At 31.1% G+C, this 21,714-nt stretch overlaps 2 protein-coding genes across 4 annotated transcripts; both read left to right on the top strand.

Moving 5' to 3' along the window:
• Positions 1-1,934: 1,934 nt before the first annotated feature.
• On the top strand, positions 1,935-11,583 carry vap (RAS p21 protein activator vap). Of its 3 annotated transcripts, none has more exons than XM_071890036.1 (14): positions 3,170-3,265; positions 3,359-3,734; positions 4,480-4,617; positions 4,686-4,888; positions 4,954-5,174; positions 7,783-8,025; positions 8,081-8,475; positions 8,532-8,723; positions 8,791-9,117; positions 9,184-9,336; positions 9,973-10,118; positions 10,178-10,344; positions 11,146-11,271; positions 11,360-11,583. In XM_071890036.1, the coding sequence occupies exons 2-14, from the start codon at positions 3,421-3,423 to the stop codon at positions 11,522-11,524; spliced, it is 2,790 nt and encodes a 929-aa protein (XP_071746137.1). In that variant the 5' UTR covers positions 3,170-3,265; positions 3,359-3,420; the 3' UTR covers positions 11,525-11,583. The 3 variants fall into 3 exon arrangements, with proteins under 3 accessions (XP_040572741.1, XP_071746137.1, XP_040572740.1); XM_040716806.2 differs by having other exon boundaries at positions 3,226-3,299; XM_040716807.2 differs by lacking the exons at positions 3,170-3,265; positions 3,359-3,734 and adding an exon at positions 1,935-2,051.
• A 515-nt stretch (positions 11,584-12,098) lies between these two features.
• Positions 12,099-21,254, top strand: Su(Tpl) (Suppressor of Triplolethal). Its single transcript, XM_040716809.2, has 7 exons — positions 12,099-12,544; positions 12,610-12,666; positions 16,077-16,198; positions 16,973-17,044; positions 17,110-17,460; positions 17,529-17,599; positions 17,663-21,254. Exons 1-7 carry the CDS (start codon positions 12,401-12,403, stop codon positions 18,610-18,612), a joined length of 1,767 nt encoding a protein of 588 aa, XP_040572743.1. The 5' UTR covers positions 12,099-12,400; the 3' UTR covers positions 18,613-21,254.
• Positions 21,255-21,714: the final 460 nt, after the last annotated feature.

Genomic DNA, 21,714 nt, shown 5'->3' with positions numbered 1-21,714 from the left:
ACTGATTGTTTTGACCCATTCACGACATATAATCTTCAAGAAAGATTTCTATATAATCCCATGACAAAAAATTAGCAAAGCAATTAGTTTTATCATGTTAATTTATATGATGAATTTAAGTATCGATTTTTGAAGGAGTATGCACAATACATTATGTTTTAATATAAATATATGAGAAGGGATTTTTGGGTAACGCAATAAATTCGGCGAAATATAATTATGAATATAAAAATGCAATATTTAATTATGTGTAATTTTTAATATATGTATTATTTCAACATTGAAAATCCAAAAGACATATCTCAAATCATATCATATCAAAGGCATATTCTTAATCGAAATTTTCAAAATACTAGCATCATTCATATCTTATATTTGAAAAGATATGGATCTATTTTAAAAATTTAGATTAGGAGTAGTTGAAAAGACGGATAACGTAGAAAATCCAACTTTGATTTTTATATAAATCAAAAACTTCAATTCAATTTGTATATTGTAAATAAAATGTTGATTGAATATTTCATTATCAATATTTATATCTCTATGAAGATAATATCTAAATAATTAATCCGTCCATAATAATTAACAGTTGGTAATACACAAAATAGAGAAAGCAAGTTTCCAACTGTTTTTTCAAAAAATTCATTTCCTTCGATGTTGGGAGTGAATAAAAAAAAACCTTTAATGTTGGATCGGTCCCGGGACTGATTTCCTAACAAGTCTTCCCTTACCCTTCAGTCTTTTCTTTTATCGTTCCGATATTTTTCACAATTCAACAAAGGACCGATTAGTCGCACATATTAGTGATGGGACGATTAATCGGAGAATCGGGTGTTTTTTCTGGAATCGGGGAAAAAATGTTTAATTTACGATCCCGACTCTTATGTATTACTTGAGATTCTCTGTTTTTGTCTTTTTCGAGTCTATTATAATTTATAACATGTAAATCTTCCAAGACTGACTTCCTTTCTCTTTGAAATTTAGAATTTATGCTTTCCCACTATGTAGAAACTTGTTGACTTTTGTGCAATGACTTAATGACAGTTCGTTTGAAAATCAATCTATGTTTGATTTTTTTAAACTAGCAGGAGTATTCGACATTGCTCGAGATTACGCAGTTAATCAAGCACACACTCAAAAGTCCTCCTCAGACTAATAGACATATTACGACAAACTTGTCTGCATTAATATAGATGAATGATAATTGATAAATGAATATACATTTAAATGTATGAGGGAGGGGTCGTTATTTTATAAATTTGAATGGTTCAATTTGATTTTCAATCTACTAACAACTAATGCATTTGAGATTGGGATTTAAGCTTAAACATAATCCCCATTCCTCTAGCACCTGTAGCATTTCTGTACCAGAGTATTATTTTAGTAACTATCATTGTCTTTTTTGTTTAAATAGTAACTACAACTTGAAGTGAATTTACTGGTTAAAGTTTTAATATGTATTCGTATTCGATAAATATTATTTTAAATCACATTTCCCTCTTTAAGAATGAATATGTAAAAAATAAACATTAGCCGTCTAAAAACATTTATTTTTCTACACATTATCATTTGCATTCATATTAATAAGTATCAGTGCCACAAAACCCATATTGGTTTTAAGTTATAACCAGACTGTAGTAAAATATTGATGAGTAGACTATATAAACTGTTGAATTAAGCTTATGAACATGATTCAAATAAGTTAAACTAATTTTTAAGTTAATCTTGGGAAAAAAAATTAAATTACAAGTTTCAATGATTCAAGCGAGTAACGAGTAAAGCTCGTAATTCCTGGATTTATTTTTTCAGAAACTCGAAAATTATCAAATTCAGCTCGCGGCACATCACTCAATATTATCTACATTAAATATAGGTGGCGATTTATTTTATCAATTGTAATTCTTAGAAATGTATAGCAAAAAGGTATTTTTCACTATTATTTAAAATACTAAAGAATCGGTATTGGAATTTTTTCGGAATCGCCCCATCACTAGTTCATATATTAACTACGAATTAAAAAAGGAATTGGGAAGAGGATTTGGCGAGTTTGTGTTAGTATTCTTAGTATGTTCATAATAAAATGATTCGAAATAAAATATATAACATGTGTATATCCCAAAATGGGGCAACTTAGATATTTAATAAACTTTTAACTTAACTAGTTAATTATTTAAACAGCATTATTCTAACTTCAACTTAAGTAGTTAATGTTTAATTTATCAAAATCAACTTTTAACTTAACTTGTTAATTTTTTAAACTGCATTATCTTAATTTTAACTTAACTTGATTAAGTTAATTAGTCAAAGCTGAATTTATTTTGTTATTTGCAAGTTAAAATACTAAAAACTGTCTTTAAATAACCGTTTGTTCTCCGATGATTAAGTTAAACACTGTGTCGACACTATCTGTTTCATTAAACTTTTCAAATGGTTAATTCAACATCAAATCTATAAAAAAGAAATTTCTCAGTGTCGTAGAAAATATCGTTCTTATATTATCTCTGACATTTTTATAATTTTACGTATAGTTTAAAATTAGATAGGAGCTCAAAAATCTAAAATTTTATCTGTCTTTGACTTCCACTTTAGTAATTAACTTGAATCTGTATTTTTTTCCTTGATCCTTCAATTGGAAGTGGAGAAAATTTCAGCCAGAGACCGACGGAATAATTTTTTTTTGAAAAGCAGCCTTGATAAATCTCTCAATGGACTTACTTAAATAGTTATTTTTTAATATCAAAATTAATTTTAACATAACCAAGGTTGAGTGAGTTGATTTAACTTAAATTACCCTTAAAGTTAAACTGAACTTGTTAAAAAACGCTCGAAATTATGTTTAACTTAACTAGTTTATTTTCATAGAAATCGAAATAAACTTTAATTTAACTAGTTATAAAAAAATAAAATAATAATTAACTTTAACTTAACTAGTTTAAAAGATAAGTTATTTTTTATAATATAATATATTATTCAGAAAAAAAGAAAGAAAGAGAGAGAGAGAATGTGCTTCATATAATAAATAAAGTGAACAGAAGAAAGAAGATGGAATAACTAAGATAGGTGAAACAATAATAACTTAAGAAACAGAAAAGGCTGCGGATGTTGAGGAAGAAAAGATCCCCTTGAGCAGCTTGAGTGAGAGAAAGAGAGTGAGAGGAAAGAGTGATTGAGGGAGGAGGAGGAGGAGGGGGAGCTGAGCTAGAGCGCTAGTGAGGGAGGGAGAGAGGGAGAGGAAGAAAGAGAAGAACAGAAAGACAGAGAGAGAGTGTGTGTTATTGTTACATATTATATTATAATAAGTAACATTATTTTAATATAATATTAATAAATATAATTTATAAATTATAATATAACTAAGGAGCAGGGATTCCAAGCGACTCGGAAGAATCTTCTTTATGTACTAAAAGGGTCGGAGGAGGGATGTCGACCTCTCCGATTAATAACAACACTCAGAATAACAATAATAATACTAGTAATGAAGGAGGGGTTCTTCTTGCTCCATCCGAAAAGGAATGGTATCACGGTCGACTGGATCGGGGAGGATCTGAGGAGCGCCTTCGAAGTTGTGCAGAGGGATCGGGCTCTTATTTGGTGCGAGAGTCTGATAGAAAACCAGGGTCCTATGTTTTAAGTTACATCGGTCGTACCGGCATCAATCACTTTCGTGTCACTGCGGTTTGTGGAGACTTCTACATCGGTGGCCGACAATATGATTCTCTTCAAGATCTCATTGGGTAGGGCTCTTCTTCTTCCTTGAGCGAACCATTTACTAAACATACTTGATGTTGATTCATTCATTCGTCCGGAATCAAGGAAGGAGATACTTTGAGTTTTTATTCATTTGTTAATTAGCACATTCAAAGTGAGGATACTTTTAATTAAAAAAAGTCTATGATGATTTTCTTGATCGTTTAATATAATTAAATGATGGAACTCATCAATGTTCTGTAAAAGTTGCGATTTCTAAGCTTTATTTAACTGCAACATCACGTCACTTTAATTGCCAACTATTAATTGATGCTATTCTTTCATTTTGATCTAATAAAATTATGAATTTACAAGTAATATAACTATGGACATTTGAACTTTATGATGTGTCACGGACAGACTACTTATCGATTAGTAATTTTCATTCGTAGTCTCATAAATTATACAATTAATTAATATATTGACCATTTAAGGAGTATTCAATCATTGGATTATCCTTATCACGACTAAAGAAATTCTTCATCTCATTTTTGGGGTACAACTTGAGCAATTTCCTTATACAAGTTTCAACTCTTACAAAATGTCTACTTTTATCAAAATAACATTGTTAAACAAATTGTTATTTTATATAAAGTAAAAAGTTTGAAATTTGTTCGAATTTGATTATTTATTAACAACTACAATTGATTATTCAGTTATAATATTCTTATAGTACATAAATTTGTAAATTTGCTTCAATGCTGTTTTCAACTTCATTTTCCTCTTTTTAAGGTATTATATGCATAAGTCTGATTTACTCAAAGGAGAAAGGCTCATTCATCCAGTTCCTCCTCCTGAGCCTGTTAATGACAAGAAGCGAATGGTAGCTATTCTGCCTTATACCAAAATGCCAGATACAGATGAGCTCACGTAATATCCATTATTCTAATTAATAAATATAGTTATATTGATATTTATCAATTCTGTTTAAATATTAGTTTTCAAAAAGGTGACATTTTTTTTATTCATAATGATTTGGGAGATGGATGGCTTTGGGTGACAGCTCATCGATCTGGTGATCAAGGACTGGTTTTTCGGGAGCTTTTGGCTGATCTAGATGAAAACATTGATCCAAATGCAGTTTTTCCCTGGTTTCATCTTAATCTTGACAAAGAAAAAGCTGTCGGAAGACTCGTCAAAGGTTGTTTTTATAATTTTTAATTGTATAGTTAATATTTTGCTCATTAATAAACGTTTTATTTTTAGGTGGACCCGGAAGTTATTTAGTACGGCCCAGTGATAACTCACCTGGAGACTACTCTTTATTTTTTCATATCAACAATCAAATTCAAAGATTTCGTATCGAAAAGAAAGGAGTTCGGTATATAATGGGAGGGCGTACATTTGATTGCCTTGAGGCTGTTATTAATCGTTATAAGACGGAACAGATAGTTGATGGTCATACTCTAGGTCATTACATTAAGAGGGTATGAAGTATAATTTAATTAATTAATTTAAATATTTCTGAGTTTAAACATAATCTGGGCCAACGGTTATTATTTACTCATCTTTATTATCGAATTTTTGAGAGCTTAAGAGTATTTTTTTTCCTATGAGCATGTTATAGAACTCATAATTAGCTGTCGATTGCTAAGAAATGTTTTTGTCCTAGTCGCCGCCATGAGCACACAATACGAGAAGAGTATTGAGATAACAACACTACTCCGCGCAAGATTGTCCAGGAAGACTATCGGGGAGCAGACTGGGGCCTCGAGGAAGACGCTTTACAAAAAATGATTCTTAATCTCTCAAAATTTGCATGAGCAAGTTGAGTAAATAGTAACGGTTGACTAGGTATATTAGGACTTCTTTCTTCTTTTTTTTACCTTTTATCGAATTTCGTTTTCGACTAGTGTGGAAAAGTTGTCATGCAGTAAAAAAAATAACCTATGCAAAATAAGTCATCTTTAGGTTGCACATATGGATCAAAGTTTGAAAAAAGGCCATTTACATTTATTTAGTCACTAAATATTAAAATAAAGCCTTATTCCTTATTTTGCATAAATCCATTTTGATTGACATTTTTCTAACATATTGAGGGTTTGCACGTGACGTCAACATTATTGATGTCAACCACTTTGAGGGCCTAAACAATTCAGTTTTATAAAAATAAATACTTTTTTTAAAAAACTAATATTAAGGAAAATAGTCAACTATTTGATATGAAAGTGGGATTAGCAAATAAAGAGAGTTGATCCCTACTGTCTTATCAAAAATATATCCCTCTATCGCTTAGTTTTATTATAGATTATGTATTAGGTTATATAATCTTATTTCCATATTTTATATAAAAATTAACTATTACAATGGAAAGAATAAGATGTTTTTCTCTAATTATCCTATTTTTTTGTGTCCCTAATCGATCAAAAAAAAAAAAAAAAAAAAGATTCGAATCTAGACCTTTTTAGGGATTTTTTGTACATATTACTTTGATTGAATTCAAATATCACTGTTTATCAATTGCTTCCAGTAGTATTCAATGCAAATGTTAGTCTTTTTTATTCTTTAAGCTATTTTTTTGTTCCTTTAATTGATCAGATGGAGTTGCACTGATTAAGTATAAGTAAACATGTATAGTATTACAATTACTTCATCTGACCTATGGATTGTATTTCAAGTCCATATACACTAAGTATATTTCCTTCTCTAGGAACGACCGAGTATTGAACCTACGCACATTGAGTTCAAGAGAATAATTTATCCACCGCGTTGTCTACTGTGCTGCGTCGTTTCATTTATAGCTATTTGATGAAGTTACAAGATTTATTGGGAATTTATACATTTTATGTAGTAAAATATTAGCTTTGAGCCCCTAAATGGCTTCTTCTTCAATTATGATGCTATTTATGACGTCAGTGAAAATGTTCTATAATTTTTTTTTCTTTAAAGTTACTCTATGGAGTAAAAAGGTAGAAAACGTTAAGGAAATTTTGTCTGCAAAATTTGAGGAATTTTCCCTCTTAGAATAGTTTTAAACTTGGAATTTTTAATTATGAAGGCTAGATGCTTTTGATAAAAAAATATTTTTTTGTAACATATCAGTACATGAGATAAACAAATTAATCAACTCAATCTAACAAATGTGACTAAAAAGTTGCAACAATGTGTAAATATTATCCGGTTGATAGGATTAAAATTTAGTTAAATTGGCGGGATTGAGTGTACTTCGTTATTGTTTCCCTTATATTTTATCGTGGACTGCCTGATACTCTCACTTCTATGTCTCAAATACGAACAGACAATAATATTTATAATTTTGTTAAACAAGCTTTAAAATATATATTTTTATGGAAATTTATCCTTAAAAAAAGTGGTACACTTAAGTTGTGGGCCTGGAGTATTAGTCCTTCTGTCTCCTGATAGACTGCTACTATCCATGTATTTAATTGAAGAAAATTAAGATCCCTTGCCATAATAAAACAATGATTTATTGGGCTGAGGGTATAGGTAAAATAAATTGTAGTAAGAAATTAAATCTTTTTCTAGAATTATGACTATTAAAATGGGGGTTTAAGGGGAAGGGTTCATTAGTAACTCAGAAGATTAGTATCTTGTTAATTATGATAAGAGTATGAAGAATAGTAAAAAATTATAAAATACTGTGTATACTGAACATTTCAAAATAACATAACCTACTCATTTGAAAATTCTCGAAGTAAAGTTTGAATAGAATTTCCCCGAAAAAGTATAGCTTGAATATTTTTTTTATTTTTTTACTTTTTCAGAAAGGATAGATTCAAAATATATGTTCCACATTTCCTTACTTATTCTCCCTTTTTCTTCCATATGGTGACAAAAAAAATAATATTCTTTATAGGTTAGAAAAAATAAGGCTTTATTTTAATCCTTCTAGACTTAATATATAATCTTTGCCGTTTTTTCAAACATTGATTGAGATGTGCGACTATAAAGGGATATTGTAATTTGTTTTTACAACATGACAACTTTTCTGCGTTAGTCGTAAACGGAATTTGAATATAGACATATATGGACCATATCTATATAATAATTAATTCAATTATTTTCTATGTAAAGGAACATGATGACAATGATACACTACCTACAAGACCTGAAGAGCCTGAAGAATCTGCCGCAGAAAAGATTTATGCAACCTTACGAGAATGTCGAGAACAAGCGGATCCAAAGAAACAAAAAGGAGTGAAGATGCAAGGTTATTTATTAAAAAAGAAAGAAAAAATCGGAAAGTGGAAGCAACAATACATAGTGGTAAAACAGGATGGAACAGATTCGCATTTATATTTTTATGAAAATCCCAAGGTTTGACATCTTTATTAATACATTGTAAAAAACAGTATCTGATTATTGTTTGCAGAGAACAAAGCCCAAAGGCCTAATAGATTTGAGCTGTGCTTATTTATATCAAGTTCACGAAAGCTTTTTTGACAAACGCTATTGCTTTCAATTAGTGGAAAGAGCTCTACCATGTATCGCAACAGTATCATATCTTGCAGCAGAAGATGCTGGTGAATATGAAGACTGGATCTCAGTACTTAAACCCATGTGTGTTCCTCAAATGGCCCGTGCTCCTAAAGTTGCTAATCTGCGTGATGTACGCTCTGTACAATTGACTATTAGTGAAGCTCATCGTCTTCCTTATAAACTCGTACCTAATCCTTACTGTCTCATTTCACTCAATCAAGTCAAAGTTGCCAAAACCAAAATTAAATCAAGTCAAGAGCCTGTTTTCGACGAAACATTCGAATTGGAGTGAGTATTAGTAGTTGTTGTAAATGTTCATGTATTTATTTACTTTCAATTGAAAGAGATATTCCTCCGGACGTTATCACTATTACAATATCCGTTATGAATAAAGGAAAGAGGACCAAAGATACCGAAGTTGCTGAAATGACTCTAGATTTACAGGGCTTAGGAAATAATTATGAATCCGAGGAATGGCATAATTTAACTGGTGTTACTCCAATTGGAGAATGGGGAAGTCTTCGGCTTAAGTTTAAGTATATAATATTTCCCATTTATCTTATCGATTAACGGGCTCAGATGTGTATTTTTTTATTTACTCAGATATCTGCATGACCTCATAATGCCCGAAGCTGAGTACTCACCTCTAAAGGAATTAATATTAGACTCGAATCTGGATGTTGTGCGTACTCTTTCTGAAGTTTGTCATCCTGAACGCATGCCACTTGCAACGTCTTTATTGCGAATATTTCGTTTTGAAAAGAAGGAAGCAGATCTTTTATCCTCTTTAAATCATCTGGAGGTTGAAAAGGAAGAAGAAACATCGACTTTATTTAGAGGAGCAAGCTTAACCACTTGTCTTATGGATTTATATATGAAAAGTGTATGTACTGAGTTTTTACATACAGCAATATTTCCAACAATTCATAGGTAATACCCGTTTTCAACTTCTCTTCTGATGAATGTATTAAGATTCACATATTTTTATTAAACTAGAATTATTGAATCTCGCCAATCATGTGAATTGAATCCCAATAAGATTGAGTCATCAAGTGAAGCCTGTGCAAATGCTGAATTTTTGCTCCAAATTCTGGATGGTATAACTGAGTCTATATTTATGTCTTCAGAAGCCTGTCCTCGTACACTCAGGTATGTAAGCTTAACTAACACTTTTTGGCTTTATTGCATAAGCAAACTTAAATATTTTATAGATTATAATGAACCTACTGTTACTACTAGAGACGAGCATGGAAAAATGCTGACCTGTAGGAATAATATATAGTCTATGCCAGTGATTACTCAGAAACTTTTTTTATTCTTAGAAATATACTCAAGCAATTTTTTTATTTACTATCTATGTCATCTCTCCTGGAGTTTTTGACGATGCAGTGTAGAACACGGGGGCTCCGAGTAGTCCGATTTGGGAACCACTGCTCTATTGGTTCAGTCTGAAAGATAGTTTATAATATTTATTGTTATCCTTTTGAAACTTATTATTTTGAAATTCAATTCATCTTTGTTTTTCATTACATTTTTACTTAAATTATTTTTGATTTGTATATTATGTTGGTAGGCGTATGACGTTATTGTACCTTTAACAATGAGCTTATTTCTAAAACTAACAAAGATTTTTGAGATATTACACTTTTTTTCCATTATGAAATGCACTTATGACATATAAGTAACATAACTTGTAGGATATCTTTTTAAATTGTGGTCATAGACTGGACCACTAAAATGTACATACTTAATAGTTTGTTAATAATATTGTAATTTTTACGCTAGGTATATTTGCTATTGTCTTCAACGAACCGTTATGGCAAAGTGGCCCAATGAAAGGTTTGTGAAAACAAGAGCAGTTTCAGGATTCATTTTTCTTCGATTACTTTGTCCTGCAATTTTAAACCCTCGGCTTTTTAATTTATTAAGTGGTAAGTTGAGACATAAATTAAATTATTGATATTTTAACATCCATAAATTTGTCTTTCAGAGTCTCCTCCTCCAGCGGCAAATAGGTCTTTAATTATGATTGCTAAGTGCCTCCAAAATTTAGCTAATTTGGTTGAATTTGGTATTAAGGAATGCTATATGGAAGTAGTAAATCCTTTCATAATAAAAAACAAAGAAAGAATGGTCGTTTTTCTTGATCATTTGTCGGTATGACTTGTAGATTATATTATTGATTTAAAATGGGCTAGACTGTTATACATATGTATTCTGTGTATTTTTCTGAATTAGGTTGCTTTTTATCTCTAAAAACATAATTTTAAATGGATTATTTGGATCATTTTTAGCTTATAGTATTTAAAAAAAAAAGTCAATCCTCTCGCAAATACTGTGCCAGTTGAAGCAGTACGATGTTGTAATGAAATAATCTATGTACTTTATCTTCAGAATATGCTGATTTTTTTGTTCTTACACATACTATTCGCTGCTATTCATGTCTTGAAATATGGATTATCAGTGGATATTAATGTTTCTTAAATGATTTCAGAAACTCATGTGGTTTTTTTATGTAAAAAAAAAACACTACTTTTTCTTATATTCGTTTCAAATATTACGACATCCCACTTATATTTGTCATTATTATTTCAAATATACCTGTGTTTTAGAATTAAGAAGAAAGTTTGCATTAGACATACACCCTGTTCTACTCTTTTTGACGTTTCTAGTCTTCGCACGCAGTCTATTTACGTATGAGGGCGAAAGTTGCCTCTTTATATTGTTGCATTCGCGCAACCTCTTACGATATTCTGCAAGAACGATACTACATTGGCCCACAATTAATATTGAGCTATTCTGATGTTATAATGTTCTTTTTGATTCATTCACATAGGGAGAGAGATATATATGTATATAGTCTTACACATATTGAAATATGATTCATAAATTATAGAATTATTATTAAACTTCCTATCGTTATATTATATTTTATATGTATTTATTTTTACATTTCAGAGCGTCAGAGAAAAACCTTATCCCGATGAAGAGAGGGTGAAGGGCGATCCTGCTCGTGATTTGGCAAACATTCACCACTTGTGTGAAACACATTTAGAGGAGCTCAAAGCATATGGCAATATTAAGGTGGCATAGAATAGCATTTTGCTTCTTTTTCTATTTTATACAATCCTAGTTTCTTGTTTTACAAATTTTATTTTTCTTTATTTATTAGATAATCAAGTCCCTTATTATTGTTACTGAGATGTTGGGGAAACACAAACAGAAGTACACAGAGATGATTCGTCAATCAGGCGGTGGAGGAGGAGGTGGAAACCCAAGTCCTGTTGCAGGCATTGTGACTCCGCCACCCCCACCGCCACCTCCATCCTTTAATTAATAATATTTTTTATACCTACGTTTATATATACATGCATATATACTTTATATTACTTAAAATCGTGTCGAGGTGGTTTTAATATTATCCTATTGGGGGGGGGCAACTGTTGCTTTGGGGGGATTTCATGGAATCACGTATTTCATATTTGACAGAGAGCGTTTTGGGAATTCATTCTGGGTGACACGAATGTTACTAATGTTAGAAAAAAACAGAAAAAGAAAAAAGAGAGCGACTAAATGGACATGTAGCAGCTTGCAGTCTGACAGCGAGAGGGATAAAGGGAGAGAGAGAGAGACGAAGAGAGAAGGAAGGGAATAACTAGCAAGTAAGAAACAGAAAGAAAGAATGTAAAACGTCGTGCCAGTACGGGGGCCCTCTTGTTTTTTCTTCTTCTTTTTAGAGTAAGTGGCTTGAAATAAAGAAGTGATGGGGGGAAAAAGTGGCAGACGTGGCGAAGGGAAGGCAGGTGGTGTGAAGGGGAAAATGGAGACTTGCGATTGGCTCTATGAAAAATTGCGTGTGGGTGATGTCGATGATGTTCACACGGTTCCTTCCCTTCTACTTCTACTTCTTTAGTCGTTGTTATTCTGTTCAACTGACGGGAGCGAATAGAGAATCAGCAAATTACGAACTAATACATAGATTAATAAGTCGAGTGTGGAAACAGCAATAAGGCTCAAATCAAAGGAAAAAGAGATTTCTTCGTTCTCTTTTCCCCCCCCATCATATCTATTATAATTATTTGTCATTGAGAAGAAGAAGAGGAGCTCCGCCATATTTGTTCATTCTTGAAGAGGCCTGAGAAAGAAAAAAAAAGAAGAATAAAAAAGTGATAACTTGCTCCAAGATATTTACTAATTAAGGGGAGAGATTATTATGGCTGTATTGGTGGGAGGTGAGAGTTATGCCCTTTCGTCCAACCATCAAAAGAAAACCATCGTGTTTGTTAAATTAACGGATTCTTCACTACGAGCCTTAGAAGAATACCTTGGAAACAGCAAGAGCCGTCAAAATCACCAGGTAGCAAGGACGGCCTTTTGTCCACCTTTTCGCTCTCCTCATAAAACCCCATTTCTTTTTTTCAGAACAATCTCCCCGGACTTCACCACAAACCTACCATTGAATTCTCTCAAAACTCCGGGGTAAGTCCTCTTTAGTTTTTATCCGCGGGGGGCGGGAAAGGGGCGTTTGATATCAGCTGTTTCCCCCCTCCTTCTGTGCAACAGTTTTCCATTCTTTCCCCCTCCCCCGTCTCTCTCTCTCTCTCTCTCTCTCTTCATTTTCCCCTCTTTTTTCCATCCCTTTGTTACTAGAACTTGTCTTCCACATCTCCTCTGATACACTCAATATCCAATAAAGCGTGTTCCATCATATTTGAAGGCTACGCCATCTTGAGGGTGCTACTAATAACTAGATTTTGTACACATCAAACACAATAACATTCACAATTCATTGGGGATATGAAACTCCATTAAATGACTCTTTAAACACTCCATGCCAACGAATAACATAGTCATTGGACTAGACTCAAAGTAACCTGTACTAAAAATCCATAAAAATAGCTAGATTTGTACAATGACTTTTTTTTTTTTTTTTTTTTTTTTTTTTTTTTGATCGATGAGGAACGAAAAAAGTAGGGCAATTAGATGAAACTATATTATTTAATTAATTTGTTTCTACTCTATGGAAATATTACATATTTCTATACATTTTACGATCATACATATCTATAATACAACTAGAAGGATACATTTTTAATGGAGGGTAGTGTCCAAGTCCTTTAATTTGTTGGTCCTAATTTTGACGTGATCCAATAGTTGTTGCCTTTATATGAATGGAAAAAGGGCTTTTATTCTTATACAACTTGCTTTTTTAAGTCCCCTCAATATGAGGGTGACGTCATATGTAAACGCTTAGTAGTCAAAAGTATGGGACACTCTATCTCCCATTTGAGTCCTTTTTTACTAAAAAAAACTAAAAAAACACACGATCAAACACTATACATATATTAGTAGGAATGTATTTTTAGCAATCTTTATAATAAAAAAACTCTCTTTGTTAAAGCACATCCACGTATACAGTTTTGTGTTTGATTGTTCTTTTTTTCTTCTCTTATTTTTTCTTCTTCTTTATCATACACATTTAAATTCAAGCAAGCTTCTTTTGCATCCTTTTTGAATCCTTTGATTTCGATTTCCGTATGTTCATTATTTACTGAAGGCGGAAGTGGCTGACTTATGGAAAAAAACTAAAGTTGTAAATGGCAGATTTCTGCCGTTTGTTTTCTGAAATGTTGGGTCAACATATTATTGGGATATTGGGTCAATATTCAAAAATAGGAGTTAAAATTAGCTAATAAATATTACACTATATAGATATACCACTTTTTTCTCTCTTATCCAGTCCTGCTATTTCAAATGTTTTGGAACATTTCCAATGAATATATATATATATGATAAGGATTTGTTGTGTAGTGTTGTCAAAAACGAAATCATATTAATCTTGTCATTAAAATTTCATTACCTTTTTTATTGATAAAATTGTTTCCATAGTTCTACCTTTTAAGAATATCTGTATTTTGTAGATACCTACCATACGTCATGCCTATGTTTTTTGCTACAAAGTAATGATTAGTTGAAGCAATTGTATATTTATATATCCCCGCTTTCTTTTTATATTCTAAAAGATTTTCATCTATTGAAAATATATCTACTACGGATACTTATTGTAACTCGTCATTTCTTTCATTCAAGTCTTCTTTTTCTATCAAGTTATTAAAATATTTTTAACTCCTCAAATGAGAAATTTATAATCAGCTGGATATCCATAGGAGATGTTAATTGATTTACTTTTCTAAGTAAGGTTGGATATATATGTTATATTTCATTTTGCTCAATTATGAATTCTGATTCATTGTCTTACTATTAACCACTGCGTTTTTGTAGAGTAATATATATTGATCATTTTGTTCCATGTTAAGAATAAAGAAGCCACTCTTTAAGTATTTGAAGTTCTAAAGATGGCTTCTATGTTTCATAATTTTGGGAAACGCATTATAAGATATTATGAAAATAATCAAGCGTACTATACATATATATATATTTGAGAAATGAGGTAACATATATATGTCTATATTGTTTTACCATTTACTTACAAAAAAATTTTTGTCCAAACTATTATTGAAAAATCCGAATTCCACGCCCCTTTAAAATAACCATCGTCGTCGCCATCCATTGACCCCTTCAAAATGGTGTATATTAATAGTTAAACCTCGAAATAAATTCAAGGTTATCTTATTTAATTTTGTTGACTTGCCGCACCTTTGTATATCTCTATCTACAAATACGTAAATATATAGAGCCATTTGCTAAAAAATATTGACTTGTTATTATGTTCATGACATATATACAAATGTAGTTTTGTCAAGTAGAACTGATGAAATAACAAACTTCAGTCAGTTCTCTACTTTTTATGAGATCAAATCATATATTGACAATTCAGGCTTTGTATGACGTTCTGTCATTCGTACGTATATAAAAGTATCACAAAAGGAACGGTCGCCTAATTTGGGGGCAACATTATCATCCGTTCCACCTCTTTATGCGATCATTCCCTTCCTTTTTTTTTTTTTTTTTTTTTTTTTGTAGCACTTCAAGGTCATCATATACTCTAATATATCTTTTTCATAGCCTTAATATTTTCATGGTTGTTAAACCCGCCATCAAAAATGGGTTTTTACATGTCCGTATTATGTGTTTTTCACCTTTACGAGTACTCATGTATTTATATATATTCATTGGTTTGGAACGAGATACTTCTGTTATTATCATCTCGACTCATTTCAAGGGTGGTTTTTTAAGAGCGCTTTGGTATTTGTACATATGTAGTATGCTATAAGTATACCTGCACCAGGAAATGTTAAAGAGTGTGTGTGTGTAAGATAAGCCTAGGTTTATTAAAACAATTTTATGTTCTTCAAGGCCCTTTTACTAGATATTTATTTCAATTCAAGTTATTTGTAGTTTGCTCATTGATATAGATTAATAGCTTTCTGATGATGATCATTCATAGATTTTTAGGACAATCATCAATTGGATTGATACTCTCAATGTATTTAAATCGCTTGGATTTTGATTTTATATTCAATTTTATGACTGAAAAAAATAGTACATAATTTTTTTTTTTTAAATAACATGCAAGAATCATTTAGAAAATTATAGTAGTAATTTATTTAAGAGAGACAGATGGAACAACGTGTGGGATTGTATCAATTATGAATGACCATAGATTTGTATTTCCATAAAGGATTTATATCCTTTTAAAATATTTATTAAACGATTTTCATTATTAATGGATGTTGAAACGTAAAACAAATATTTAAATAATGAATCATCCTTTAAGTGTGGTCTATGATGCATTAGATGAATTTAAATAGTGCTAACTTTTGCTTTCTAATTCCAATAACTCTGCTTTCACACACATCACTATTTTATTATATTTGTTAAAATTTATATATATATATATTCATACATATTTTTTATTTTTTTTATAGAAAATTTGTATACCTCGAAATAGTAATGGAGATAAGTCGACGTTTAGGTTTAATGTATCATCCATCAATGAATCACACGGACCTCAAGGAAGTTTTGAATGTTTGCAGTCGCATAAGCCAAGGTAAAATGATTAATTTAATATTTTCAAAAATAAAACCATGGTTGTTAGTGAAATGTTGTGGATTTTGTATTTATTTAAAAGATCCTTTGTTAATGATTTATTGATTTTATATAAGCTTCTTTATCAAATGTTGCCTTTGGTTTTGTGATGCTTAATAACAGGTTTTGTTTAATGGTGCGCCCTAATCACAGTAATACTTGTCTGGAAAATGCCAAGGTCTTTTTAAATAGATATATACTTATAATAGATATACATGTATATTTGTGAAACAAAGCAGGTCGGGCCGCGACAACACCAAGTATTATACGTACTTGTACCTTCAGGGTATAAATTGAGTAGTCTGCTTATGTGTATTTGAGAGAAGTTAAATATATTCTACTACTCTATTACCTATTTTAAAGGCCGGCGTATATTTCTATAGACAATTAAGAGAATTATTATAAACAGGCCCATATAGGTCGACCATTAATGTATCACCTCACTATTGATTTAGAAAATTGTCTATTAATTATAGGTATGCCTATAAGGGGGTAATTGTCAAACGTATAGCTAGAGTAGTAATAATGAAACGATATCATAAGATGATGTGTGTCGTCTAAAATGAACTTAATAAGCAATAAGAATGGTTAATAATATTATTATTTGAGCGTCTTAAATGATTACTTGTGATTCATGGGAGTAGACATATTCATTTCTTTAATGATTCATCATTTATGTTTGACATTGAGTAACCATATAGAATTAATCTAATAAAATACTTTCTTGTTGTTTCAGTTCAACTTTGGAGTCTATTGGTCCATTACAAGAAAAAATTACCGTTAACGCTTCAGATGATACTTACACAAGGTAATTTGATTTTTGACCCTTTGTTATAATTATATACAGGTTTTTCATAAAAATATATTTTCTAGATTTGGTCAGAAAATGGTTGAATTCAAAAAGGAAAACGAAAAAAGAGCGACACAAGTTTTGGATAACAACAAAGTTTCTAACAAAATATCATCTAAGCTCCGTCATAAAAACCATATTCCTTCTTCCTCAAACACCTCAAATATTAGTTCCTCAATTTCGTTATCAAGGCATTTGAATAATAGCGCTCCTTCAACGCTGAATTCAAGGATAGCATCATCTAGGTCAGCATCTCCATCAACTACTTTAGCGCCTACACATCCAATTATGGATAGGAAGCAACAATCATCTGGTAGCTTCTCAAAATCTGCAAATCCACCTGGACTCCCTAACATTTCTAGGCGCCCTTTAAGGTGAATACAATAAGCATTAACTCTAAGGTTTCTCTAGTAATAACTCACAATATTTATTTATTTTTCAGGGAGCGAGTTATCCATCATTTGGCCGTTGGACCGTTGAAAAAGCTTGAGCTTAATTCTCGACTGCATCGGGGTATGTTTGATTTTAAACGTTTGAATTTATATTTAACTAATTTATGATCCATTGATATTACAGATGGGCTTCGTGATAAAGATAAAAAGTGCATCAATCAAGTTATTAAGCAAGTCAGTGTGATGAAGGATAATACTTATTCCTTACTACGTCATCTGTGGAACGACGTTTCAGAAGATTGGCCATATTATACTGATCAAGAAAAGGCTACTTTTCGGCGTCGTAAGCCTCAAAATCTTACACCTCCAGTGTCTGACGGAGGCTCATCAACATGCAGTTCGGGGCATTCCCCTTCTTCGACTAATCCAGCATCCCCTGCAAGGTGTGAAAGGTCTCCTCATCATCCTTCAAACGTGATCAACAAAAGATCTTTTCCATTCGATAACGATCTTAATTCTAAAAAGAAAAGAGTCTCTAATTATCAACGTCCACCTCCTCAACAGGCTGCTAGCCACCTCCCTCGTCAATTACAGCCTAGGAAGGCATCTACTCCTGAGGGTATGGTTATTGAGGATGCTTCTACAAAAACAAACAATTGGCTTAATAATCGGCCAATTGACTTTAATAGAACACAGAGCTCTGAATCGACAAATCCAATACAGCCCGCTGACAAGCCCCTTCCTCGAGACTTTATAACTTCATTTACTAAAATCAAGGATAAAACTCAGAGGGCGAATTACAAAGTGGAGTTCAATAAGAATTATATTAGATATAGGGAGCTGCATTCCCAATTGGAGAAGGTCTCAAAACGTTTTGCTCAATCCGAGGAACAGTTGCGTTCCATCATACGAACAGAAGAAAAAGGTGAAGCTAGGAAAAAAATTAAAGAAATAGAACATGATTATCGTAATACTAACAATGATCCTGTCTATGTCAGAACTCGGGAAGAGTTTAAATATTTACATGAAAAATTAGCTCATATCAAAAACCTTGTTCATGATTATGATATGGCTAATTTATCTAAAGGAAAAGGCGCTAGTAATGTATCTCCTGTTGTATCTGCAATGAGCTAGTCTCTGTGAGAACATACAAGATAAAATTTAGTTTCTTTTCCCGTCAATACGGAATTTATTGTTTACCTCCTCCTTCTCCTCATCCTCTATCACAGTTGTCTTATTTTTATTTAAAAAAAGAAGAACCGCGAACGTTTTGGACTGTTCAAGTGAAAAAGAAAGTTATATATCAAAGATACACTTCTGCTACTACAAAGTTCATGTTCATCAAAGTGTGTTTATTAGTGTGTTTGCATATATAAATTTGTTATTTATTAAAAAGAACGTCCTCTAAATTTGATATATTAGAGGTGGTAACTTTGAATGAATGAAAGAAAGAAGAAAAATTGGTTTTTTACTTGATTTTGATGCATCATAGCTTCGGAAAAAGGCATTTATTCTCTTTCATCATTTCTTCTACGACTACAACATATATATACAGCAGACCCCCTCTGAGCGTGAATTCAAAAAAATATAATTATTACATGATAAAAAGAAAATAATATAGCCATCTTTTTCAACATCTTTTCTACGAATATATATTATTATATTCCCCTTCTATGGACGACTACTTCTACAACTAAGAATAACTATATGTGTGTAAGAGATTTTCTAAAATCAATGTGCCAATTATTACCTATAATTTTCTACGGACAAAAGAAGACTCCTTGTTGAAAAAATATCTCATTCCCGCTTATCATACATTCAGAATTAAAACAAATTTAGCGAAAAAAAAACTCATCTCTCTTTTTTCATCAAATTTTCATCAAAACTTACCGTGCATTTTATTTGAAAAAGAAGAAAAATGGCTCAAAATTCGTCAAATCCGTGCAATGTGTTTCTGCTATAAGAAAGCATATTAAGTGATATCATCTCTAATAGGAGTAAAGAACAAGATCGATCGAGGTTTTTCCTTCTTCTTTCCTCGAATATCTAAGTATACGTTATATTCCTACCTCTGCGCTTATTTTTTTGTTTCTTTCACACATGTCCCAGCTAGCTACTTTTTTTTTCCTCTCTCCTTATTTTCTCTAAAAAAGAAAATATTTATTTTTTTGTTGTTCGCGCTATAATATAATAAACCTTTGAATATTTTTTACTGTTTCTATGAAGAAGATAAAAAAATCCTTATGATTTCCAATTACAAAAAACAAAATAAAAATTATAAAAACAATAAAATGTTAAAAATAATGATTTAAAAAAGGCACAGTCATACCTTTTTTTTTTGGCATATACGATATTATACTTATATGTAGCGATATATATATAAACTTACAAGTTAGTTTTATATACACTATGTAGCCTTATACGTATGTATATCCTAACTGCATTGGCATTTCTTACATATTTAAAAAGTCAGATATTAAAAAATATTAATTCAACAATTATTATTATTCACTTTGAAAAAACCCCTCCTGTTTCTATTATAATAATTATATTCATACTATCATTGAAAGTATCATGAAAGTTGTCCCTCCCTTACTCTACTACTACTACTACTACTTCAAAGGAAGAAGAAAACGTCAAGAAAAAATATAATATACAATAATAAAGTATATAGTATTCAATTTTGATACTTTTTTTATTATATTAAAACTACTCTGTGGCTTTTGACAATTATAATGATCTAATCATCACTATTAAACGAATAGAACAACAACTGTGCTTTTTTTCTATCCCTCCCTCTCTCCATGTGATGTACGTTCCAAGCGCTCTCTCCCTTATTACCCTTTATAATAATATTAAATTATGATGGTATGTTTATTTACACTTTTGTCGTCACGTTCAATTTGCTAATGTTACAAAAATATTTTTGTGACTACACAAAATCACCCACCCCTCATTGACCACCAGCTCCACCCTCATTTTGTACTAATTATTATAATCATCATTCAAGGAAAATCCCTATAATAATTATGAAAAGTTTGACATTATTATGAAATTATGTTTGATATCATTGTATAGATCTTATTTAAAACAGTCAGGACAAACGCCAAACAAGGATTGTGTGGTTGTTTGTCGGATTTATTACATCGCATTATTTTATTTTTTTTTGGTTTTGCAAACGAAGAATAATAATATAGAAATATGATCGACCAAAATTTATTGAATAGTTTCGTAGGAATGATATTTTTTTACAACCTCTAAGTTTATTTTTATACTCATCTCAAAATGAAACTATTGAATAAATAGATTATGTAATAATATTTTTTTTATCAGATACTAGGGTTGGGTGGGGTTTGGGGTATGTTTATTGAGGAACACCGTCGTGTTTAGATAAAGCTAACGCTCGGCAATAATATTTGGAAGGGGGTGGGATTTACGAGGGGTTTTGGATTAGCATTCATCTTTCATTCACTTTGGCATGTGCCTTTTCTGAATATATAAATCTATACATATTATACATGCATACACACTTTTTCTTTCGACAACATATATATATAAATATATGTCAATCTATAATAAAAGTACAGCTTTTTTTAGGCCTCAAAAGAAAAGTTGTTGACTTTGGTTGATACAATGTTATTCTTATTATTCGTTTATTATTATAATTATTATTATATATTATTATTATGATATTGTTTTTAAATATATATTATTCAGCAGATATAAAAAGATAAAAAAAATATATGAATAAATTAAAATATTTAATGCAAGCAAAATTATGGTATGCCCTTCATTATTCACTTAACCAATTCAATCCCTGTATGAAAGAGTAGTTGCGGGATTAATCTTTTTATCTTCTTGTACGCTACTAATAAGCGTTGATACTCGGTCCAAGACTGATGGTTTTTTTTTCTGCTTAAGTCTTGAGTCTTTGTTTTTTTAAGGGCGATATTTTTATTTAGAGCATAGATTGAAATATAATCGTTGTTTTTAAATATATATATTTTTTTTTGGTCTCAAACTGTGGACCGATTTTTTCCCTATCTGTTGATTCATGAGTTGTACAAATATCATTTATGCAACACATTTTAAATTTATATAAAAGCACTAGCAAAGGGTTGTCCCGGTAAAGGAGGGAGCGGAAAATCACATTGACAATAGTCAATATTATTGCTTCTTAACGTTTAAACGCATTCGGTGCGGGTGAGCATTATTATAAATAATATGTGTTATAAA

The sequence above is a fragment of the Lepeophtheirus salmonis genome, chromosome 7 (assembly GCF_016086655.4).
Source record: "Lepeophtheirus salmonis chromosome 7, UVic_Lsal_1.4, whole genome shotgun sequence".
In the NCBI taxonomy this organism is placed as follows: Eukaryota; Metazoa; Arthropoda; class Copepoda; order Siphonostomatoida; family Caligidae; genus Lepeophtheirus; species Lepeophtheirus salmonis.
This window is presented reverse-complemented; position numbering and strand designations above follow the sequence as displayed.